At 38.5% G+C, this 24,666-nt stretch overlaps 1 protein-coding gene across 3 annotated transcripts in view; it reads right to left on the bottom strand.

The window, feature by feature from the left end:
- Positions 1–138: 138 nt before the first annotated feature.
- The window catches only part of pbx4 (pre-B-cell leukemia transcription factor 4), a 31,014-nt gene continuing 6,486 nt past the window's right edge, over positions 139–24,666 (bottom strand). For 2 of the 3 annotated variants that reach the window (XM_079252763.1, XM_079252764.1), the window contains 6 exons: positions 10,772–11,016; positions 9,693–9,883; positions 9,357–9,492; positions 8,979–9,135; positions 4,214–4,300; positions 139–3,293 (listed from right to left, as the gene is read on the bottom strand). In XM_079252763.1, the coding sequence (XP_079108889.1) occupies positions 4,257–4,300; positions 8,979–9,135; positions 9,357–9,492; positions 9,693–9,883; positions 10,772–11,016 (773 nt within the window). In that variant the 3' untranslated portion in view covers positions 139–3,293; positions 4,214–4,256. Of the gene's footprint in view, positions 3,294–4,213; positions 4,301–7,502; positions 7,607–8,978; positions 9,136–9,356; positions 9,493–9,692; positions 9,884–10,771; positions 11,017–24,666 lie in introns of all 3 variants that reach the window. The other variant, XM_079252765.1, reaches the window with a different exon arrangement.

Genomic DNA, 24,666 nt, shown 5'->3' with positions numbered 1-24,666 from the left:
GTTTTCATTTCCCAGCATGTTGTCATCCTGAGTCTCTGTGACTAACAGATTCACATTAATCATCAGATGGTGCAATCTCTCCTTTTATTACATTTGACTATCACAAGAGCATTTGTGACAAAATATAAAATGAAACACTCCTAAAATTTGAAATCAAATACTGAAAAAAAAATCACACTAAATCATTTTATTTTTCTAATAAGAACACTACAATTTTTCATATTCTTCCTTTTGTTTTACTCTTTCTAGAACAATTCTAAAGTTGAGGTATAAAAGGAGTTCATACAGACTCACAAGTCTGAAAACAGTGGGGTTATATACAAGAGAAATGGAAAGACAGAGGTAGAGAGAGGGGTAAATACAAGGAAAAGAGGGGAGATACAAATACTAATGAAAACAAATCAAACAGGCTTATGAACCCATTTGGTGCTGTGAAAATTTAGTCACTTGCAGAATCAATTTTTAAAAAATGTTTGACAGTATGCACAATAAAAACATTTTAGAATTACAGCTCTGCTGCAAAACTAGAGGGGGGACGGGGACTGCATGTGCTAATGCATGCATCACGATGCCATGTGTAATTACTTAGATGTGAATGTTTTTACTGTATTGTTTTGAAATAAATGACAACTACAATTAATCACTGGGGGACAGTGATAGGAGAAACTTTCAATTTATATATGTCCAAAAGATGGTTTGAATAAGGACAGCACAGTTGGTGAGTAGATAACTGGATTAGTGTTGAAATCAATGAGGAATTAGAAGAGTGCCAATAAACCAGTAAGTGTACTGTATAATCCAGAACAGATTGAAATATTACAGTTTCACAGCACCAAATGTAACATCCATAAGCTCTACATCGCAATCTGGTTATGTAACAAAATACCTAAATAATAAACTGATACAGAGTTATTGTGGATCCTGTAAGATAGAGGCCAAAATAAAACTGGCATCTCAACCAAAGTTTATAAAATAAAAAAAAATAAAAAAAATACTGTAACATTACACAAACTGTACAGTGACATCCATTACAACAGGTAGAAAAAGGGGCGAGCATGATCATTTGGTGTGGCGATAAAATTGTTAATAAGGATGCAGTCATATGAACTGCCATGAGTAAAACAAGAAATTAAATGTGGGATATCGCACATGACCAGATCGTAAATTCAGGTTTTGTTCTGTAACATATTTCAACAAAGTCTTAAATGACACTTAAATCTTCATAAGGCTTTACCTTACTATCAAAATGCTTTGTTATTCACATAATGGTTAATGTATAAAATAGTTTCAAAGAATGAAAATCCCCAAAATGTTGCAGGTTTCTTAAACGAGTTAAGAGTTTTATTACACCCAGCGCTGCCTCCTTTTTTCCTTTTGGTTATAGAGGAGAGAAAAGCCCTTGCCCAATTGGCCAGAGAATTGAAAACAAAAAGGTTTTGTTTTTTTTGTTTTTGTTTTTTTTAAACCAGGGAGTATTAAAAGAAAGAGCATTACTTTTAATGCTCACAATCAAATTACAGGTGTGATGACTTAACTCCACCCACCCACTCATGAAGCCCCATAACAAAACTCCCAAAAATGAAACCAACTTGAGGCCAGACAACACCACAAAGAGAGACACAGATACAAATATAATTCCCTCCTCTCCTCAGACTTAAAAGATGACTGTGCACCAACTTTAGAGAGAGACAAAGTAGCATTATTACATTGCTGAACTTGGTATTTTTGGTTTTGGTACAACAGTAGGTTGTAGTGTGTTGCCTCGGGCACAAGCTTAAACGTATCAAGATGGGGAGGAAATCTCAGTTGAACCCACCTTGTGTGTCATTGGCTGGTGGAAGCACCCAGTCTCTATAATGCTTAAAGTTCATGTGGGCACCAGCCAGTTTGACGAAGACATCCCAAGAACACTGTACACACTCCCACACAGAGACACACACATCATAGCAATACATGATGCACTTTTTCGTTTTTGGTCTGACTGTAATAATTATACCCTTTATTTTTTTTGTATTTTTTTTTAGTAAAAATTAATCTTATAAACTTGGAAGGTTAAATGAAAATATCACACCTAAAAGTCCTACATGCATGGAAGACAGTCACGTTTCTAAATTCATGTCATGTTTGTCCCATATAACACATTGATGCCCCACAATCATTCCACCCTTCTTTTCTCATCATTTCGATGCTTTATTGAGCTCATTTTTGGTGGTGGCTGGTGCATTCTTGGTGAAACAGCATTAGAAAAAAAGCCTACAATCAAATAAACTAGTGGACAAAAAGCAATAAGTAAAGTCTACAAGCCATCTACCAACACCCTCTATTGATTAGCAACAAAAAAGTGTTATCAGTTACATCCACTAAACCAAAAATATTCTCTCTCTGCTCATATCTCCTCTTCTCACCAGCCCTAGTATCACTTGTCCTGCCTGGTTTAGAAAGTGATTTTCTTGACTAGAAACCCATAACAAGGATGCTAACATTTGTGCTTGACACACCTTCTATGTCAGCTAAGTGTGAAAACAGCTGAAAAGTTGCGAGGTGCATGTGACAGGGGGTGTTTGCATGCAACTTTGTGCATATCTCAGATATTCACTTTGAAACTTCAACAGAATGAAACAAGCAATAAAGACAAGAAGATGCAATGGTGTCTTGCGTTGAGTTGGCAGAGGGCGCTTTTAGAGAAACACTGGGGCAGCACTTTGGTACAAGCAGGGGGAGCAGAGCTCCCTGGTGATCCGTATCCACAATTTGGCAATCAGATACCAAGGCTTCAAGAGATACGGGCAATCACACAGTTTCCCAAAGCAAAGAGTGTAGAGGTCAACAGCACATGAACAAGCTGTGAGAGTACTGTGTAAAGTTAACGTGCATATACACATAATGTACAGACATAATCATTTACACAGCTGGGTCAGTGGTTTGCAAAAAGTCCAAGAAAGTTAAGATGTTTTCTTAATATGCATGAGCTCCATTCCCCTTTGACGTTGACTTATGAAGATTTAAACATTGAAGTAATTCTGGAGGGACATTTCCTTTTAAGTCCTGTACAGCTGTCCTGTGTTCCAGCACAGCGTGCATGTATGAAATAAGAGTCTTGTGTGGCTAGTTGACAAGAGGAAGTGACATGAAAACATGGACAGGAAATGGCAGTCAGAGCAGACTGAAGTGGGAATGAAGTAAAAGCAAGGAGAGCCACCAAATCAGTTGGAAGTGTCAGAGTGGACGCTGCCAGGAGGACCAGGAGGGGAAGTAACCGAGGGGGTGTTGGTGGTGTCCTGCCAGCTGTTAGCCTGAAATAAGACAAGCAAAATTTGGAGTTTTCTCTTTGAAGACAAGGACTATTTGAGTCACTATATTCAAGTTAAATTTCATCATATGCACAAATCCCAGGAAGCAGCATCGTAGGTTTCAGGAGAAATTTAGCAGATAAATTGCTTTTATTCATACCTTGACAGTGCTTCATTCAGAGCAGACTGATTAAATGTCTGCACACAAAAGCTTCTGATGCCAAATGTTGATATGAATAGAACCACCTGTACATCGCCCCAGCATGTTGGCACACAGCAGATGCAGCTACCATGAGGTTTTCTTTTGCCATTTTATTCAGGATAATGTGTTCAGTTGAACTAAATTATTTCATATAACAATGCCAAACAGATTGCAGACGATGTTCATTCTTAGGGCCTCTGTTAAAAACACGGAAACATCTAATTTGAAATATGCCGGAATAATCAAGTTATGTCGTTGAATGCACACACAGACGCAACAACGTGAATCACTTCTGTTGGGGAGAAAACAATTTTTTTTTTTTTAATGTTATCTCTCTTTAAAAAGCTATAACCTGCTGACGGTTCATGTAAATTCACGGTTCATGTAAATTCACGGTTCATGTAAATAAAAAAAACACAGGAAGCACAGAACGCACTGAACACACTTGGACTCTGGCATTTACCGAATAAACACGCATGATAAATTGTAAGGCACTTAAATCTCCTCTGTCCTGTTGACCATGTCTACATGGCTAAAAGCAGTGACTTGCTTCCATGTGATTAGCCATTTGTTGTGCTAACAAGCTGCTGAACAGTAGGATCTAATAAAGTGTCCTGTGTGTTTATATGCTTCAAATGATTAAACTAGTGTTTAAAAAAACAAATCATGAAAATCCTTGCCATACACAGTCAGAACATGGGAAATAATAATTGATACTTACATCCAGGCGATGAGGGGTGAAGAGGCCACTACCTGACAACTCCTCATAGCCGGCCGTCAGGTGTGTAGCACGGTGCAGGGTATCCACCTATCACAGTCCAAGCAATTTAACACAAATGTAAGCATATTTAAACAGTTGTTTTACTATTCTAACTGGAAAAGAGTTTCATTGTAATGGAATTTAATGTGCATTACTATTCTTTTCATGCGTGAAAGTTTTACAGTGTCATTGATAAGAGGGTTTTGGACTAGATAAGTGCTCAACTTCTTCCAAAACTTCTTTTTTGAACTTAAGATGCTTGTTTTGTTTGTTGTAACCAATATTTGTTCTTTTTAAACGTCTTTTTTAAATTTGAAATAAATTCTAATAAATAAATAAATAAATAAATAAATAAAAATTTTTAAAAAAGGACTAAAGGCATCCACCAATTTCAAATAAATGCATGAGAACTGCTCTGCAAAGCAAAGTTCAGAGATATTTTCAGATGGTTATTCATGTTGCCCAGAAACATTATTTTTACTATATTCTGCTCAGGTTTTAGGTCTAATTATAGGTTTTTCCATTGCTTTCTGTCTTTTTGCATGTATTTTCCTTTACCGGGTTCACCCCATCTTGTCACCAGAGCCCGTCACTTGTGCCGTCATTGGCTGTAGTTTGTCACTTGTCAGATATCCAGCTGGAGAGAGGGACAAGTCTCCAACCCTCTCAAATCACATCATCACACATTGGGATTGATGGGTGCTGATCAAACTATGGTTTGACAAACATCTGGACTATTTTTCAGTGATTTCTGACATTGGCCTGGGATTATAAAACCCCAGCTATAGACCCGGTAGTATGAACTTGTCTTTTTTTCTTTCTGCTGCTCTACCATCCTGTTAAATATGAGAGATCTAAACAAACAAAATAATCCAAAAAGCAGTCCTGTATGCATTATAAATTAAGGGTTTCTTAATTGTGTCTAAAGTGCTTAACAACATTAATCTGTAGATTTCTCTAGAACAACACAAATACGTCATCATTGATCACATGTAAAACCCCAGAATTCCTTGATAATCTACACATGTGAAAGGGTGGACATGGTAAACCAAGATGTTTGGATAGGTGTGGGAAACATAGGGACAAAGGAAGCTGTGGGATGGCTTGAAGACCAGGGCATCCTAGAGACAAAGAAACTGACCATTAATCTGAGAGATTACTGGTTTTATTTCCAGTCCTGATCTGGAGGGGATTTTAACAGCTGCAAAAGTACTTATAAATAAAACTTATTTCTGGGTATCAAAGTTAACACCAAGCCTGGTGCTCTGAAAGACATACACTATTCACAAAAAGTTAGGGATATTCAGCTTTTGGGTGAAATTTCACAACAAGCCTAAAATGCATTCAAACCTGTACAGGTGAACTTAATGTGATCTTCTCTAAGCTTTTAAATGCACATGTCCAACTGTTAAATGTTTCAATAAATTTTGCACAAGTTGCTGTTCTCTAACAAGGAGCTTAACGGCAAAAATCACAGCAGGTGTGTGATCCTTGAATTGACCAATAAATGTCCTGGTTCAATTAGAGCTGGTGTTTAAACAGTTGTCCTCATCATGCTGTTCACATGTTGACATCATGAGACCAAGACGACACCTAACAAAGGAACAACAGTCCCTTGCCATTGCGATGCTTCAAACAGGACGTTCTCAGACAGAAGTGGCCACTGAGCTTGGAGTGTCACAGAGTGTCACCAGCAGGTTGCAACAGAGATATGGAGAGACTGGAAGAGTCACAGAAAGGCCTAGAAGTGGACGTCCTTTGGCCACATCCCGTGCTGATGACCGCTACATTGTGAACACTGCCCTGAGAAACCGGATGATGAATGCCACTCAACTCCAGGCACGTTTAAGAGAGGTGAGAGGCACCCAAGTGTCACGTCAGACCATTCGAAACCGTTTCCATCAGCGTGGTCTGCGTGCTAGACGACCTGCATGGGTACCTGACCACACCACCAGGCACAGGCATCATCATCTTGCATGGGCCAGGGAGCATTTACGCTGGACGAGGAACCAGTGGGCCTCAGTGCTGTTCTCTGATGAAAGTCGATTCACACTGAGCAGAAATGATGGCCGGCAACGATGTTGGAGACGTCAGGGAGAGCGCTATGCATCAGCCACTGTTGTCACCAGGCGAGCTTTTGGTGGTGGCGGTGTTACAGTGTGGGCAGGGGTGTCCACTTGGTACAGAACTGCCCTACACTTTGTGAATGGTACAGTGACAAGCCCATACTACCTGAATAACATCATTAATCCAGTGATTGTGCCCCTACATGAACAGCACAGGCCTAATTTCATCTTCATGGACGACAATGCTCCTGCTCATCGAGGCCGCATCATCAGGGAACGGCTGTTGGAGACTGGTGTACCTCAAATGGAATGGCCTGCACTCTCTCAAGACCTGAATCCCATTGAAAACCTGTAGGATCAGCTGAGCCGTCGTGTAGAGGCTCGAGACCCTGCACCCCAGAACCTCAATGACCTGAGGGCTGCCCTTCAAGAAGAGTGGGATGCCATGCCTCAGCAGGCAATAAGTTGCCTTGTGAACAGCATGAGACGTCGTTGTCAAGCTGTAATTGATGCTCAAGGGCACATGACGAGATATTGAGACGTTCAAATTTTTTGTTGTGGTGTAACTACCATTGTTGTTACCTTTTGTGTTGAATGAATTTTTTGAGAGGAAATCAGTAGTGCATCCTTCTACTTAAATGTCTTACTTTTATGCTATTATATCACTGTAGCATGAACATATTGCATTTTCCATAAATTTCACCTGAAAGCCAAATATCCCTAACTTTTTTTGAGTAGTGTATATGCAGATGGGGGGGAACATCTAAAGGCAGGGTAGGAGATCCTGAAAAAAAGGATTTAAGTAAGCTACAATTTGAAAATACACGACTGAAAAGTTTTGGACCATTTAATTAATTGGCTGCAATCAAGGTATGAAGGGGATACTGAGCAATGTAGTAAAAATGCTCCTGGGAAACATCTCCTACCCTACCTTTAACTACAGAGGGACAAGTCAAAACACAAAACTTCCATCAACAAAAATAAATATTGTTCCTCATCTGACGCCGTTCGCTCTCAAAGCAAAGAATGGTCAGTTTGCGCCGTTTGGTACAGGAGTTTGTGGTAACAAGGGTACAGTTAGGACAGGAGCTGAGGAGAGGTCAAAAGGAGCTAGGCTACTGGAGGGTATACGGGATGGTTGGTGACTACACCACACAGGTCAACTCACTGTCCTCACTGCATACCTGAGGTTGTAGAGAGGGGGTGAGGTTGAGACCCTCCCCGTTGAGGGAGCGCAGGCCAAGGTAGGTGTCACCTGTGTGAGACAAGCTGTATGACCCCGGTGACCCTGCAGGCAGTATGTGTATATATGTACATATGGATGGATGCATCGACGAGTCAGTCAAACTCATCAATGGGGTCATTAGTTGCAACGCCTGACAGAAGTAAATTCCCATCTAATAAACAGCCTTCATATGAGGGTCACCGCTGTCAGCCAGATGATTCTGGTTACGGGTTAGTGTATGAGGCTGAAATACACGACCCTTAAAAAACAGACTGTAGACTTAATTGGATGTGTATTGCTAAAAAAAAAAAAAAAAAGTCTGATTAGTTGAAACAATTGCAAACACATCTCGCAGCTGTAACACATTTCCTAAAGAAATTATTCTAGTGTCCCTGGTGAACTAGTTATTGTGTGTAGATTATGTATTCAGCTTTAAATAGAGAAGTGAATACAAGTGAGAGAAGTGAATGTGGAAAATACATCTCAGTTCCCAGGAGACGATGTTACGTGTGTAATCGCCAAAGAAGTCAGGTGAGGTACTCGTGACAATAGTAGAAGATGTGAGGCTTTGTACTTTTATAAATGGTACAGGATACATCAAACAAACTGCAATGCAGGAAAAAGGAGTGAAAGCAAGTTTGACTGCTCGTGTTATGGCCTGCTTTCAGATTTTAATCCAAATAAATCTGATCAAATCTTACAGGAAAACTTGTAAACCCTGTTTCGGCTTGCAGAGCACATACCAAGTTGCCGCCACATTTTTCATGCTTTCACTTGGACATATTTCTCAGACTATATCGTGCCACAACTCACAAATCAGTTGCTCAACTTATATTCTGTGGTCACTGAGGTAAATAAGACGGGAACATATGAATAATGACATCTGAATGTTTTTACTAAAAGCCTGCAATGTGCCATGTGTTGCACATCTGGTTAAAAGTGAAGACATACTACTTCACTGACTGTAAATATTTAGGTTACTCACAACAAAACTGAGTAAAAAAAAAGATTTACATAAATACAGGATCATTTAATAAAAGATATTTGAAAGATGCGCAAAAAGTTATTTAAATGTTAAATGTTTGAATGTTGGAAAAGCATTTGAAAGTCAAATTGTTTCAGTCTGAAAGCAAAAAAACAAAAAAATCAGAAAGCAGTGACTTTAAAAAAAAAAAAAAAAAAAAAACATATTTTTCTTTTTAAGTTGCATTTTATAAACGTTTTAAAATGGTATGGCTGAGAAACCGAGCATAAATATTTACACTCCATGTGTACTTTGACATCACTCCATGTAAGTGTCCAGTTTTTCTGAACATGTTTTCTTTGTTTAGGCTGATATTGTAAATGCTGGGACTTCCTTTAATACTCGTTTTCCAGCCAAGTTACCCCGCAACAAAAAAAAAAAAAACAAAAAAAAAAACAACCTGACTGATACCTGAGTTTGGCGTTGCCGGAGAGTTGGCCTGGCTAGCCTGCGCAGACACATTGGCAGCATCCACCGCTGTTTTCACTGCGTAGAGGTTTGCTTCCTCCTGGAACTTACCAATGTTCTTCTTGTAGCGTATTCTCTTGTTTCCAAACCAATTAGAGACCTGTGGAATAAAAACAATCAGATATTCTCAGTTTGATGTGAACCTTTTCATAAAAGCATTAATTATTCAAATTTTGTAAGAAAATGACTAATGACCAAGGACTAATGATCACCTCGGTTGCACCAATTACATTTAACTAAAACTAAGTAACTTCAGCTTCAAAGAAGGAAAACAGCAACGTCTATCTACTTCTCTGGGTAACAGCTGTGTAAGCAATTCACCTGAGACACAGTGATCCCACATTTTTTGGCCAGTTCCTCCTTTGCTTCCTCACTAGGGTAAGGGTTAGACAAGTGGGAGTAGAAATACTCGTTCAGCACTTCTGTAGCTTGCTTGTTGAAGTTGCGTCTCTTGCGTCTGACACACAAAGAGGAAATTATCAACAACTTGCTTGGTATGTACATATCTCAGAAAAAACCTGACAAGTGCAGATCTTACAAGTTAAAAACACACACACACATACACACCATATTTGGAACACTTTGGCCCTAAAGGGAAAAAAAATGAATGCACCATCGTTTATTCAAATACAGTCAAAAATACAAGGCTATGCAAACCTGGCATCGAGAAAGCGTGAGCGCAAAATCATGACCGCCTCACAGGTGCTCTGTTTGAGCTGCATTTGAATGGAGCTGAATTTACGGTGGATTATGGCCACCATGCGTTCAATCTCCTTGGGAGAGATGGGCCGTGTGCGAGACTGCTCTCTCAGCAGGTTCATTACATGGTTGGTGAACTCACTGCAGGCCTGGAACAAAGAGAGAAAGAAGTCAAACATGACTGTCAAAAAAGGACAAAGCACAGGTTCTGTCCAGTGCAGAGACTTCCAGTGGACAACTCCTCCGTTCATCAGACCGTGACAAGAAAAAAAAACACAAAAAAAACAACGGCTGGATATTTGGTTTGTGAGTTTCTTCTAGCATTTATGTAAAAAAAAAAAAAAAAAACATATTTAAAGCTGTCACTCATAACTAGAATTAAATAAAGATTCAGATTTGATACGACTTTCCATCACATAGTCTGGAGATCCAGACAGTCTGACATTTCAATCTTAATCTAAATTCAATATAAATTCATTATAGATTATATTTAAGTAACCAAAACAACATTTTTGATGTTACATGTCTGTTATAGGGTGTTTTTTTTTTTCCGACTTTTCCATTTATAACAAACTACGTAGCAAAGTGACTTCAGATTCATGTGCTGACTGGGCAATATTGAAATAACGAAATATTTTTGTTTGAATGGTACTTACACACTCTTGGCAACATATGACACATATATAAACAGATTTTTGCATCAGAAAACACAAGATATTTGAATAGTTCATATCAACACTAGTTGATATTTACAATTAAATGCTTCAAAACTAGGGCATCTTTAGGGTTTGCTTGACCTAAATTGAGGTCTTAAAGTCTCATTCTAAAAGATCAAGACTCCATATCTGCATGTCAACAAAGAGGTTTAGCATTTCAGTTTTCTGAACAGCAAGGACATCGCCTGTACAACTTAAAACAGCAGCTCAAACTCTTTTATACACCCTATTTATGTTATTCCATTTGTTGTGTTTATTCTTGTCAAGCAACTGAAAATGTACAACTTTGTTTCTAAGCATATCTGTGAACTAAGCACAAACCTGCTCATATTTCTCCAGCTCAGAATGATAAATCTGGCGGATCTGGGCGAGCTTGGCTCTGTAGTCAGAGTGTTCGATGCTGCTGTCGGTGGGCGAACCTCCCGCTGCTGCTGCAGCCGCAGCAGCTGCAGCTGATCCTCCACCTTTCTCTGGTCCTGAAACACCTTCTGCTAGAAGCATGTTGTCCAAACGCATGATCTGGGGATCTGGGGGATCTTCCTCCTGCACGCCTCGTATACTCAGCACTTGACAGGAGAGAAAAATAATAATAATTAAGGAGGACATTTAAGTAATCTGGGAAAAACAGTATTATTACTCTGTTCACATTAAATTGCATCTCTATAAAATAAATAAACCTTACAAACCACACCAGAAACCATATAGAGAGCTACAGCTGCAGCTTTAAGGGTTGAATATGCATTATTACAGCAAAAATTTTAAGTGGTGCAGCCTTGTCAAAACCCAGTCAAGTTTCTCCCCTGAGTCATTGCTTTGAACGCCTAACTGAATTTTCAATGAGCCTGAACTTCCTTTAAATCAACAGCAGAGGGCAGTGTGGCCTCACTGTGGCAGACTGCCAGGGATAAGGGCATGAAGCATGGGACCAGTAATGGAAGTGCATGTGCTGTCACTCTGAGCCCCAGTGGCCATAAGTATAGTTATCAGTCGCTGCTCTCCACCACTGTATTATACCAGGACCTCTGTCAGCCTGCAGCTTTGCTCTCATCTCTCTCTTTTTCACACATGCACTCACATACCCACACATGCACACTCGCCCTAAGACATCACTATGTTACAGAAAAGTTTAAATTTCAGACCTCCCCCCCCAAAGCCTGCAGTTTTTAAGACTTAACTGTATTTTCTCTTGATATTTTTGCCTCTCAATCATTCTTCAGAAAGAGTACCAACTTGATAACACGTTTCAATATCTTAAATGTAGCCTTAAGAGGTCATTCATTACAAAAAAAAAAAAAGAAAGAAAAAAAATCAAGTATGAAACATGAACAACATGGCTACTGTGGTAGAAATGCATGAATTAAACATTATTGTTGATTAATAATAAATACTTTCTTTGCATTAATCATGACTTGAATTTTAGGGCTAAACAGGGAAAGCCCAGACTCCGGTCGGCAGATAATTAAACAGTTATTACTGTTGTTATAAACTACATGTTAGCTACCCTTTTTAAGTGACAAAATTCAATGCTCATCTTTTTAAAAAAAAAAAAAAATGTAAGCAGATATAAATATCTGTAAATATCTTTTTAAACTGCTGGTTTATGTGACTGGAGGATCTGAGGAAATCTGACAGTCATCTTTCTTCCACTTCATCTTGTAAAATTAAAATTATTGGATTAATTAAGAGAATAACTGTCAACGTAATTGATGACTCTATTAGTGAATTGTTGCAGCCGTAAACCACATGCTTAAGGTTCTGGGCAATACTAAGATATGTATTTGCATTGTTAATGTAATTATTTGTCAGTCACAAATTAACACCATGTGTTGTTCACACTTGTGTTGATCTTTTCAGCTGAACACCAAATTGGCAAAAGCCGATTTTTACTGCAGGGAAACTATCATAATCCTGAAGGAGACAGACACTGACAATATGGATGACAAGATTAATCCCGGTGGAAACTGGGTGGCATTAGACACTTGTCCTCATTAGGGATTATACTCTATCAATGCTCACATCACGGAAATTTAGGGATGCATGCACTAATCCAATAAGTTTTCATCAGAGAATTTGTGTTTTAAACCTAAACATTATTTTGACTTTTTGGGCTGATAAAACTTTAAGATGAGTAACAAAGAAACAAATGTTTTTGAGCAGCGAATGAATCAGAACTAACAAAACAGATGTGAAGAAACAAAGACAACTTTTCTCTTTTACTCCTAGTTAATCAGAAAATGACTGTTCCACCATTGCACCAGGCCATTTTGTAAAAAGAAAGTGTCCACCCCTCCTCCTTTTTTTCCCCTCCTTGTTCCTTCTTGCCTTTTTCCTTTCCCTCTGCTTAGGTTTCTTCTCTCTCCAAGGCACATTCCTGCTCTGCTGCTCCCCCATCTCAGGGCTCAGGAATGCAGCAGACCTAGCCGCCTGAACTAATGACCCTGATTTGCCCATCTCCTTTTCTCTCCTTACAAAAATTAAAAAAGATCTGTGCACTTTTTAGCCAAATAATTACAGCATTTTAAAACTACTTTAATACTTTCAGTATTTGTTTGGTTTCCACTAAAGCAATACTTTGTCTACATTGCCATGGAGTAAAAACACTAGTGGGACCATCTGCTGCATACGGTTTTGATTTTACATAGTTATATTTTTTTATCTGTGCGGTCCATTCATCGAGATGTACAACTGACCTATCATGAAGAGGGCAACTGTGGCTGTTGAAGCTTTTCACCCCGGCCCCCTCCCTTTTTGCTGGGACTCATTATAGCCCCCAGCTGTAGCCTAATGCCCCTACATTCCCCTAATTACTCCAATTAAGCTGTGATTAAGCAGAATTGCACTCATGCACAGTCTAGTGGCCTAGTGATATTATAGCAGCTGTTAAGATGAGTCAAAATACTGCACAGAAAGCCAGAATGTCACCAAAAGTGTTCTTCCTTTCATCAACAGCCCCCCAAGATTAAAGCTGGACTGGGTCTAAATAAAAGATTTCAAAGAGAGGATTCTTTTATATTCTTGAAAATAAAAAGAACCGTTTCAGGCCTAAAGCCAGCATCTATACCTTTTGGACATCATCGTCATGCATACGCTTCAAAAAGCCTAGCTGGGCGGTGTGGCACTGAGAAACTAAGCGAGCAACACATACTATGAAATATTCAGGGTATCCAGCTGGGCTCTCACTGCATACATAATAATTCTCATTTCTCCACAGCCAATGTGGAAACGTTGTGCTGTGCAGACATAAGACACGATATATAAAGTGGCTAAGGTAAGGGTGAACAACCATGCCAGTAGTGTGCTGCTGTACATTAACTGTAATGCCTTCCACACATATGCATAGATAAGACTTAAACGCAGTCAGTATATCATTGCTCAGCTCAGAGCACAAGCTTTATCCTTGTCTGTCTTTTTCCTCACTAGCATCCCCTTTTTCACTCTGTCTCCCCCAACACACGTCCCCTCCCCCCTCTCCCTTTCAGCACACCCCCCCTTCCCACATCTCCCCCAGTGCCCCCCCTCCCTGTTCTCCATTTCAGTCGAGTTCTCCATGTGAGCCGCAATCCCTCATGCTGTCAGCCCCCCCTCTCCCTCTCTCTGTAGACAGACAGGATTAGCATTTTAATTGCATCAGCTCCCTTGGGTATTCTCAGCCTTTCACTGGGAGAGAGCAAGGGAGCAGGAGAGAGAGGAGGAAAAAAGGGGAGAAAAAGGTAAGGAGGGAGAGAGAGAGAGAGAGAGAGAAAAGGAGAACCAAGGAGAATTGAAAAAAAAAAGAAGTCACAGGAGAAGATATGTGTGTAAGAGAGAAAGGGACAGAGAGAGAATCCAGAATAGACATGCCATAAAGCAAGGGAGCTAAAGAGAAAGAAAAGATTGTGAAAGCATCAGTTTCTTTCCTTTCATTACAGAGAATTCAGATACAGAGAATAACTTATGGTCAGAAAATCCCATTTCTCCGTAAACAGATATACTATGAGAATATGCTAATTTAACTTTTTGGAAGTGGATATAAATTTGAATTGCAGCTTAAACAATATGACAGGTAAGCTTGTGTTGAAGGACATCAACTGTCTGTAAGAGATAAATTAGCATTTGGGCAATACAAAAAGTGCTGGAAAATCTCCAACATGCAGTTTTCCACTTGAAAAACTATAATATTAGTGTACAAATGTGTGTGTGCATGATACCAGACAGTAGGTGAAAACAAAACGCCTTACATTTAAGGTTGCATAAAACACAGAGAAATAAGCAGAGAAAAATTATGTTTGATACAAATCCAAATTTAGCTTGTAAAAAACAGAATAAATTGTTTGTATGGTAAATTAAAAATTGGTGGTCAACTTGTATGAGACGCAATTAAAAAAAAAAAATTAAGATTGAAATATTTAAAAAATAAAAAAAACACAACCAGATTAGTTGAATCAGAAGCTCTTTCAATACACCACATAAGGTATCCACTGATTAATGTAAACTCTGAGGCATATGGCAATTACTTCTTCCATGCCATTTCCTTAGAATATGGGCTGGTTAATAATGCTTGGGTCAATAAAATTCTGCCTTAGGCAGGTTGTAGACTACAGCATGGAAACAGTAATCAAAAGTATGCATGCCTCTAATAGGAGCTTTGCCTAATGAAAATTGTGAATAGGCATATTTTAGCAGTAAATTCAAGATTAAAAAAATGTGCATCTATTCTTGTAAAAAGCAGTTTTTTGGTCAACTTGATAAGCCCAATCCATATGCCCATTTCCACTTTAAGCAGCTCACGCTAATCAGCATCTGTTTGGGTAGTTCACCAGAGTTCTGTTGCACACAGCCCCCCACTCTGACACAAATAAACACACAGAGGATAAACACTGCGTGGTCTGACGAAGGTGTGAATGGGAGAATTCACACCTTTAGGCAAACACAACACATTAATCAAACCCATAATTTACTAAAGGGGATCGGCTTTAACACTGAAGCACTCATAGCAACTCACATTATGTTTATTATGTTTTAACGTAATATTCTAATCAAATATATACAATAACTAACATTTTTGTACACACACACGTATATATATTTATATATATATATATATTTATATATATATATATATTTATATATATATATATATATATATATATATATATATATATATATGCATGCATGAATGTATGTATGTGTGTGTGTGTGTAAAAACAACAGGACATAAAAAGCCAACTTTCTATGTTGTTTATTTGTACACTTATGATAATAATCAGTACACCTACTACAACTAAATCTCGGCCAATCGAATATACTTAACCCAACAGAAATAAGGCAATAAGATTCCAGCTTTAGGGATTCACTTTTTTTTTTTTTTTTTTTTAATTGTTTAGACTCCACCATCACTACTGGCTGTATTTGCATGTTCCCGTTTTGTCTCATGTTTTTGAGGAATTTCTATGCCTCCTCTTCCCACTTTGACTTTCAATCTCATTGAGATTGCATACACCCTTTTCAGACATGAGGTACTAACATTAATGACTTCATCAATCTGTTGAAGTGACGGCATTCAAGTCATTCACGGATTGGTCACTTTTCCGTTAATGTTCCTCACTCTTCATTCAAACATGCCTGTGAAAGTGACGGAGAGCACCACACAATGTGCATACACAATATTTGCCATTCAAACAATATTGCACAGTAAATCAACAGCGGTACGTCACTTAAGTCCTCAAAGAGTCACAGTGATTTTTTTGTTTTTGTTGTCATATTACCATAACTAGCATTAAAGCATGCAATGTTTTCATGTGCTGATGCTAAATTAACAGGTTTAACTGTACTACTACTGCTGTAACGGCATAATTATAATAAACTTGAGAGAATTGTGAAATTTTATAATGCCATGCCCACAGCAGCTTTACCACACAACTTGAGTTCATTTTATTAACACTGTTTTGCCCATAATAGTCAAGTTAACAAGTATGCTACATTATGTGAAACAACACTAACCCTTTAATGTTTACATTCACAAAAAGGCCAGAGGAAAATATTTTCTGTGTTTTTTCATTTGTTTTGGACAAGAATGAACAGAATAAATATTTTTAGCAAACGGTTGAAATGCAAAAAAGAAGTTAATAGTGTAACAACAGTGAAATGGCAGAAATTTGAAACAGTAGTGTTACAACAAACACTGTGTTTGTTTTACATACACAAACCAATTGGTAGAGGTAGCTCAGGCAGGTTTATTTCCACAATTTTTCATCAAAGTCACTGCAAATGGTAGACCAGGCCCTTAAAGGGTTAAAGCGATGAGAGCAAGTTAGGATTTAGTCAGAGACTAGAAACCTCAGTTCCATGCCGAAAAACTTTCATTTGGCACAAACGCATAAAAATTAAGAAGAAAATAACTGCATATTGCAGCTAGATCAGGTTGGAGTTGAAAAAGTTGGGATAGTAGTGTTATTTATTGATTAATATAATCTTTCAGATTCCTTTGAAACAACGCATCAAAAGCCAACTTAATTCATCACTGCAGTGCACATCTGAAGAAGGGGTGGGTGATATGACCTTTTAGTAATATCCTGATATTTTAATGGCATGTCACGATATACGATATATATCTCGATATTTACCTTAGCCTTGAATTAATGCTTTGGTGCATACAATCACATCAGTAAGATGATTTTGTGTCTCCGTTAAAACATAATTGTTCGTACTGCATTAAGATATGCTGATTTTAAACATTCATGCCAAAAGGATGAAATTCTAACGAAGCAAACTGATCAAAACTGCATTTATTGAACAGTTAAAGCAGTGGCAGAAACATTTTAAAATAAAATAAAGTGCCTTTGCATGATGTAATAAATGCAACGTATGAAAATAGGTGCTCTAGGGGGTGACTTTTCAAATGATGAACTATTATAAGGCTTTGCTTTATGGATATGTTTTTGAGTTGTCGTGTATTTTTATTAATCGCAGAGTTTAGCGTAGAAATCATTCTTATAATACAGGCAGAATGTCCTCGTATCATCTCCAATAAATGGCTTCAGCCAGTTTTTAATTCAGGATTTGATTCCCACTCCTTTCTGTACTATTTAGAGACATGACGAGCTAGATAAATATGCCTGTGTCACACACACAGTGGATGAGGTGAGTAAGTGACAGAGGCTGTGACGTGAAAAACTTTACGTCAATGTATGTCCCACTCTGTAATCCAGAGCGGGATCAGTGGCGGATTTGTCTGTTCATTGTGACTGTAGGTGGAGTCGTGCAGGTGTCCTCTCTGCTCCTCTGACCGAGGAGCGACCGAGTGCTTTAGGACGGGGAGAGACTCTCGTTCGAAACAATAACTTTACAATATGCGCTTTAAAGTCAGTCGCCAAAACACCAGGAAAGTCTCCAATAACTCCAGTAAAAGTTGCTAGATTTGTCGCTAGTCGCTTTTCACAAAAAAAGTCGCCAGATTTAGTGAGAAAGTCGCCAAGTTGGCAACAGTGGCTACACGCTGCCTCTCGTGACGTAGCACGTAGCTCACGTTCTGTACGTAACTAGGTGCGCTTGCTTTAACTCTCTGTGCAAAGCGGTGCAGAGTTGAGGAGGAGGGAGAAAACCCCGCCTACAGCTAAAAACAACTGCGTGACAACAGGATACTCGAATATGACGAATATAGGCATTTTCTATATCGCACAGAGGACTAGCCACGATATCTCGAGTATATTCGATATATCGCCCAGCCCTACGCTGAAGTAGACAAAGTTACGCCATGTTGGAAGTCAGCATGTTTGACAGGATGTCAAAAACAGTTTTAACACATGGGCAGCCTGCTGAAGTATTTTAACAGCCACCCATATACATCCAACACTGTACTAATTTCTTTTCAATTTTTACATTCCAAGGAGGGGAAATCTACAACTCATGCTACGTTCAAAAGTTTGATTCTACACTCCGCCCCTTTCTTCTACACACTACACATTCTCGCAGAGAGAAATGCTCGCTGGCGTTGCCAGTGAGGTTCAGCAACTTTAAGACCTCAGAATCTTCCTGCACCTGTTCTGTGAAAAGCAAAAAAGGAAACAACGCCTTTCACAAACGTTTATTACTTTCTGTGCAAATGTATTTATCTGCTTCAGGTACAGACAGGGAGGCATTGTTTCACTGCATTAAAAATAACTTGTTTGGTGGCTGACTAATTTAAAAGTAGTTTATTTAGAGAGGGACAAAATAAACCAAGACAAAAGCTGACAGCTATTTTCTTGATGGTGCACGAATAATCAGTAGAAAATACATTTTATTCATAAAAAAAGTGTCATTTACATGCCCATGTTTTTTAAAAGACATCAAATTGTACAATAAAAATTCACCCACAAATGCTTGCTGCTACTCAAAGCATTTACACTAAATTCTAAAACATTTTAGTTAACATTAGTTTATGTTTTGTCACTGTCCACAGCATTACTACATCAGACATACTTCTGTAAAGAACTTCATTACCTTCCCATTCATGTATACTTGGACAAAGATAATGGTTAGGTCAAACTAAGCTTAACACAACTGTGTATATAACCATGCTGACTGATATGTATCCAATACTAAGTACAATCTTGTAAGGTTGCCATAATAATGTTTTGAGTTGTTACATTGAATGAAATCAATGTATGTCAGAATGACCTCACATCAAACAAACTGACAATGTCTACGGTTACATGATGTTTTTTTCATTCAAAATTAATAATTTGGAATTAAATCATTCCGAATTAACGTATTCTCCTAAGACTTTACATGAAAATAATAAATCTGAATGAAGGTTCACATGAAACTTGTTCTTCGTTCCTCTTTTGAGCGGCGGGATGGGAAGGGTTCTGATTGGACAGAGGGTGTATACCGGAAATAAACAGAGCTCCCTGCTTCTAATCTTTTCAGTCGTAACTTGTAAAACCTACATAAGTACCAGTTTCGCCGCTATTTTTATGATAAATTTGAAGTACTAACTCAACACAAGCATATCACTTCACTTTTTGAAACAACTGAGAAGGAGAAGGAAGACAGACCACCAAACGCGGGAGGCAAAACAACGCACGTCATCGGGACAGGACAAGGTAACGAGCATGCGCAGAACGAACGGGATTAATTTGACAGAGGAATTAAATAGTTCGGAATTAAAATGCAAATAAACCAGCCACTTACATCGGAATTAAGTTTAATTCCAAATAGAAATTTGCATTAGGAATTAAATGTTTACATGGTCGTTTTTAATCAGTTTAAAAGAGAATTAACTTTTATTCGGAATTAAACAGGAATTAAAACTCCCATGTAAACGTAGCAAATGGTGTGTGACTGCAACTTATTAACTGTCATTTGACTAATGTTTCAACGTGTCTTTGTGGAGCAAACTCAAATAAAAAGACATTCAAATAATAAATTAGAAAAACAAAAAAACAAGTGCAGTACAAGGAAGAATGTAAGGTGCATCTTGCCCAAAGACACTTCGACAGGTGTACTTGTAACTGAAACTAACATGAAACTCCCAGCCCAGCACAGTTTTCCACAAAGCGAAACATGAAATAATTTGAATTTGAAATGTCACAAGAGGATGAGGAAGATGACGAAGAGCACCTAAGCAGGAGGCTTGTTACAGCACTGCAAGGATCTTCCCCCAGTCAACTCTCATCAGGCCAGCTGCCTCCTGTGCTCATTAGCACAGACTCTTAAGGAGCTCCTAAAGACTTTGTGAAAAATGAACGCTCATTTGAGAGGTCGTTAATTTGCACTGTTATGCAAATTAGGTGGCAATTAAGCGATAGATCAGAAGAGCAGTGCCCATTTATAACAAGTGAACAAGCATTATGACATAGTCAGATGGTGCCAGAGTGAACTGGGGCTACGTGGTTCGTCTGAACATATCTGAAAAAATCCAGTTCAGTCACCCGTCCAGAGTATGGCTTTAGCCTACATAAGTAAAGAATGACAAAACATTGATACATGTGTCTGCATTGTTTAGGAGTGGATCATAATAATGCATATAGCTAGTAATGGGTGGGTACTAGGCCCCCTCCCTTCACCAACCCTGATGTTTCTATTTCTCCCCTGCTTTTATGACAGTGTGATATAGGCAAACATATTTTCTGGGACAGCTATGTGTATTACTAAGAAGGGGTGGAAGACACACATCAATTGTAATTAATCCTTAATTAGTCAGGATTAGGAGTCAGGTTCACAGACTCTCCCACCCCACTGCCACCAAACTAGTGCATTCCAGCTGAGACTTCATTTGCATATCTTTAATTAAGAGGATGCCGACTTCCTTCAAGAACAAGGCCTAAAAACAAGTCAAGAGGTATAGAAAAATGAGATAGGTCAGATTCGAAGAACTACTTAGTTTTTTGTCGCACTCAAAGGAAACAACCAACTTAGCATACTTTATTATGTTGCGTATTAGTGGACATTTGGAGGTAATGCAACACTGAAATATTCATTTAGCAAGTAATCCTAAATAAAGCAAATAACCTAAAATACACGTTCTGTTTAATTAAACTATGTTTATCGATTTTTTTTTTTTTAACAGTAAAACAATTTGTCTTTGTACTTCAACATAAATATAAGTTTCAGTGTTGACCAATTCTTAAATTCTTCTCCTAAACTTGCTGTGCACATGCAACCATACGTATGCAACAATTTTGATTCTCTTTCAAGTCTCATACAGACAAATCACTGTCCTTTTCAAAATACACTGGTCCAGTTCTTTCAGGAACAATTCCACATGGGGAATATCAGTTGGCCCACACAACATTAGGCATACACTGAGGGCTGGGGTGCTTTGGATCCCCAGTTTGAGTCAGGGTGTTTGTCTGTGTGTGTGGTGAAGAGGGGGTTGTCTGTCAGGGCCAGGGGTCTGTGTGATATTAGCCGTCTGCCAATCTGGCTTGGGGAATGGACACCGAGTAATTACTCCTGCTCTTACTGCCTCATCAATCTCTCTGTATCGCTCCTGCACCCCTCTCAATGCACTGTTCTCTTCTTCCCCCATCCTCCGCACAAGAGCAGGGCAAAGAAAAAAATTTGAGTGGCAGAACATCACAAAAAAAACAGAATCCAGATTTAAAAAAAAACAACAATCAGATAAACTTGCTCTGCTGCATTGTAACAGCTGATATAAACCCATGTCATACAAAACCTAAGGATTTCACTAATGATAGGTGATGACTGTGCAAAAGTGAATGACTTCTTAAGGTTTTAGACACAAGTGATACTGAAACTAAAATGTAGGTTTTGTTACCTTGGTTTGTATTTATACTATGTCATCAAGTAACAATTCATATTTTATCAATGCTTTTGGCTGAAAATTAATTGTATGCTTCCCCTTCATAAAATATAATTAAATACTTCCCAGAGGCTCTCAACAACTCATAAAATTTTATGGCTCCATTCCAAACTGGGTTCTTTGAAAACTAATAATAATTAAACTGCTTCAATGAGGCAAGTGATTCAGAAAACTCCACATCCTGATCGTAGCCAAAGTCTGTACACACGTATGTAGTGGCGAGTCCAGAGAGCTGCATTTGTAGCCGGACCCAGTCTGCTTCTTTGATCCGAATCAGAAATCGTTTGGGGCATTCACATTTACTAAAATGAAGTAGACTTCCCAAGCTAACAGAGCACAAATAAAATTGAATGAATGAGTTTTTATTTTAAAATATAATGTGGTTAGGTATGTTTAGCTTTTGAATTAAAATCCCAGGCTGCTTGCTCAGAAAGTCCACTTTGTTTGGCAATTGTGCATTCACAAATTCTGCATCGATTCGAAAAGGGTGCATGGTCTGCCTAAAGATCTCAGTCTGTTTACAGAATACCAAACATGGGAGGCAGACTGCAAAGCAAAGAGCATTGTGGGTTCAGTGCATGGTATCCTTAGTAAACACAACCAAAACATAGATGCAAGCAATTTTTCTGGACCAAAAAAATAGCTTACAGTCAAACGTGGAAGAATCTGGTAAAGGTTCTGATAAATCCAAAGCTTCTAAGATCTGATGCAACTTCATGCTTCTGCATTAGTCAATAGCTGAATGGCTTTTCTTGTTTGTTGTCTGTCTTTCCATCTCCTTCGGTAACACTTGGTGCAGCGCCGTCACTGGCGGAGAGTGGCTTAGGTTATTTAAAAGGTCCAATTCATTTGAGAAGTATAGCATGAACGCGATCTCAGTCTGGAAGAATATTTGATACCAAATCACAGAAGCAGCAGAAAAAAAATATCTCACTGGCAGCTTTGGATGATGAGGACTTTAAGTGCAATTCAAATAAGTGCAATGTTTGGAAATACTCACAATGAAAGACAACCCTGTACACTCCTCATGGCCACAAATATAAATCCTGCGACCCACCCATACTGAATAAATATCTGCTTGCATGATATTTGATATATGTCAATTTCTATGTTTTTACCTGCAAAACTGTGTATTTCTGGGAGTATTGCCCTGTACCAATCAGTTGTTTTAGCTACATGTTGCCCAGGAAGTTTTGACAGCTGTAGTGAAGTGCAGTTTGACCACAAACCAACCCAAAAGGAAGGTGCTAAATCTTTCAGAAATCCTCACCCAATTGGAATAAGTCCCGTGGACTATTATGGTGCAAATATCCCCTTAGGCATAAACAGATTTAATATAGAAATGTGTTTTACATTCAGAAATGAAAAATAAAAAAAATGTTTTCAATAAAAAGGCAATCATATTTCCAACACAATAGGTTTTTTTTCCCAAATAAAATGAAAGTAGAAATATGGTTGTTAAAAATAACATAGATCTGAATGTGCTTAATCCCAACATTATAACATGACAAACCACTGAAGTGTGATCAAAGCAAAAGCTGCTACCTACATTACTAGGTAGGTTGTGATGTTGATATTTGCAGGTGGTTGAAAAATAAGGTGCTTTGATTTAACACATAAAAAGATATTACAGGATTTTCAACCAAACAGTTAACCAAGTATGTTTGTAATTGTGAAATACACGTGTTGTGAAACTGCCACATCAGAGTCTGTGCACAGAGACGACTGGGCCTGTGGCAGAGACAGACAGCAATAAACCAGTGTAGCAAACACACTGGGACACTAGCATAATTTAGCACATTCAACAACAACCTATTATCTTAACTCAGTGAACTATACCAAAAATGTTCAGAGGAATATATGGTCATGAGCTGGAGGGCTGCATCTATCCATATATCCTTAAATCTTTGTATAATGAAAGAAAAATTAAAACCAACCATTTTAAACTCACAGTAAACACCTTTGTAAGCTTGCCACTGTTACCACAGAGCATTATCCAAGAGTTGTTTATCAGACAGCTTAAGATGAGTGGGGGTGTCAGGGTGTGAATTTCTCCCAGTGAGGAAGTTGAAGGAGAAGCTTGTAATAGCTTTAATGTGTCAGTGTTTTTATATAATAATATATATATATATATATATATATAGCTTTAAAATATCACTTGGAAAACTATTTTTATATTGATTTAAAACATTTCCAAAAATAAAACAACTGGGAATATTCAGACTGGAACAAAAAAGAACGTGATGGGGATGACAGGAGAAAGTGACAGATGGACTGTTGGCATGTGAAAAGCAAAGAGAATAAAAGTAAGGAGAAAGATGCCCAAACTAAATGAAAAGCTTGTGAGAATAAACTGCAGTGGTTGGTGAGAGATTTTGGCATAAGCTGTCCCATTGCACCAAGAGCTATTTTTACACAAAAATACCCATGAGAGTATTGGAGAAGAGAAAAGCCAAGCCACAGGCTCTTAACTTTGATCATTTATATGCTCTTCTCAAGTTCTTTTTCTTTTTCTTTTTTCCATAGAATCTTCAGTAAAGTACTGACAAGAATAAATTTCAAGCAGAGGTCATGTTTAATGTGAAAGCTCAGTACAGAACAGGCACTGTTGTAAAATGGGGGTGTTTTAGGGTGGTGGCAGTGGGGGGGGGGGGGGGGGGGGGGGCATTTGTGCAGAACATTTCCTTTACAATGAAAACAATCTAACCAACTGCAGCACTCAAAGGAATTCACCTCCCCTCCCCCATACCCCACCTCCCCTCCTCCACCACCACCATTACATTACCATATCAAAGCCCCGAGTTCAGAGCAAGTCTTCTCTTTCAAGAATGGGAGCGAGGCAGAGGGAGGGAGGGGAGAGGACAAGACCGAAGCAGTAGGAGTACACCCAAGTCTGAGTTTGCTTTTATCTCATTTTGGTGTAAGTGTA

Source organism: Telmatherina bonti (assembly GCF_933228915.1).
Source record: "Telmatherina bonti genome assembly, chromosome: 14".
Classification (NCBI taxonomy): Eukaryota; Metazoa; Chordata; class Actinopteri; order Atheriniformes; family Telmatherinidae; genus Telmatherina; species Telmatherina bonti.
The sequence above is the reverse complement of the archived record's forward strand: the minus strand, read 5'-3'. Positions and strand labels throughout refer to the sequence as shown.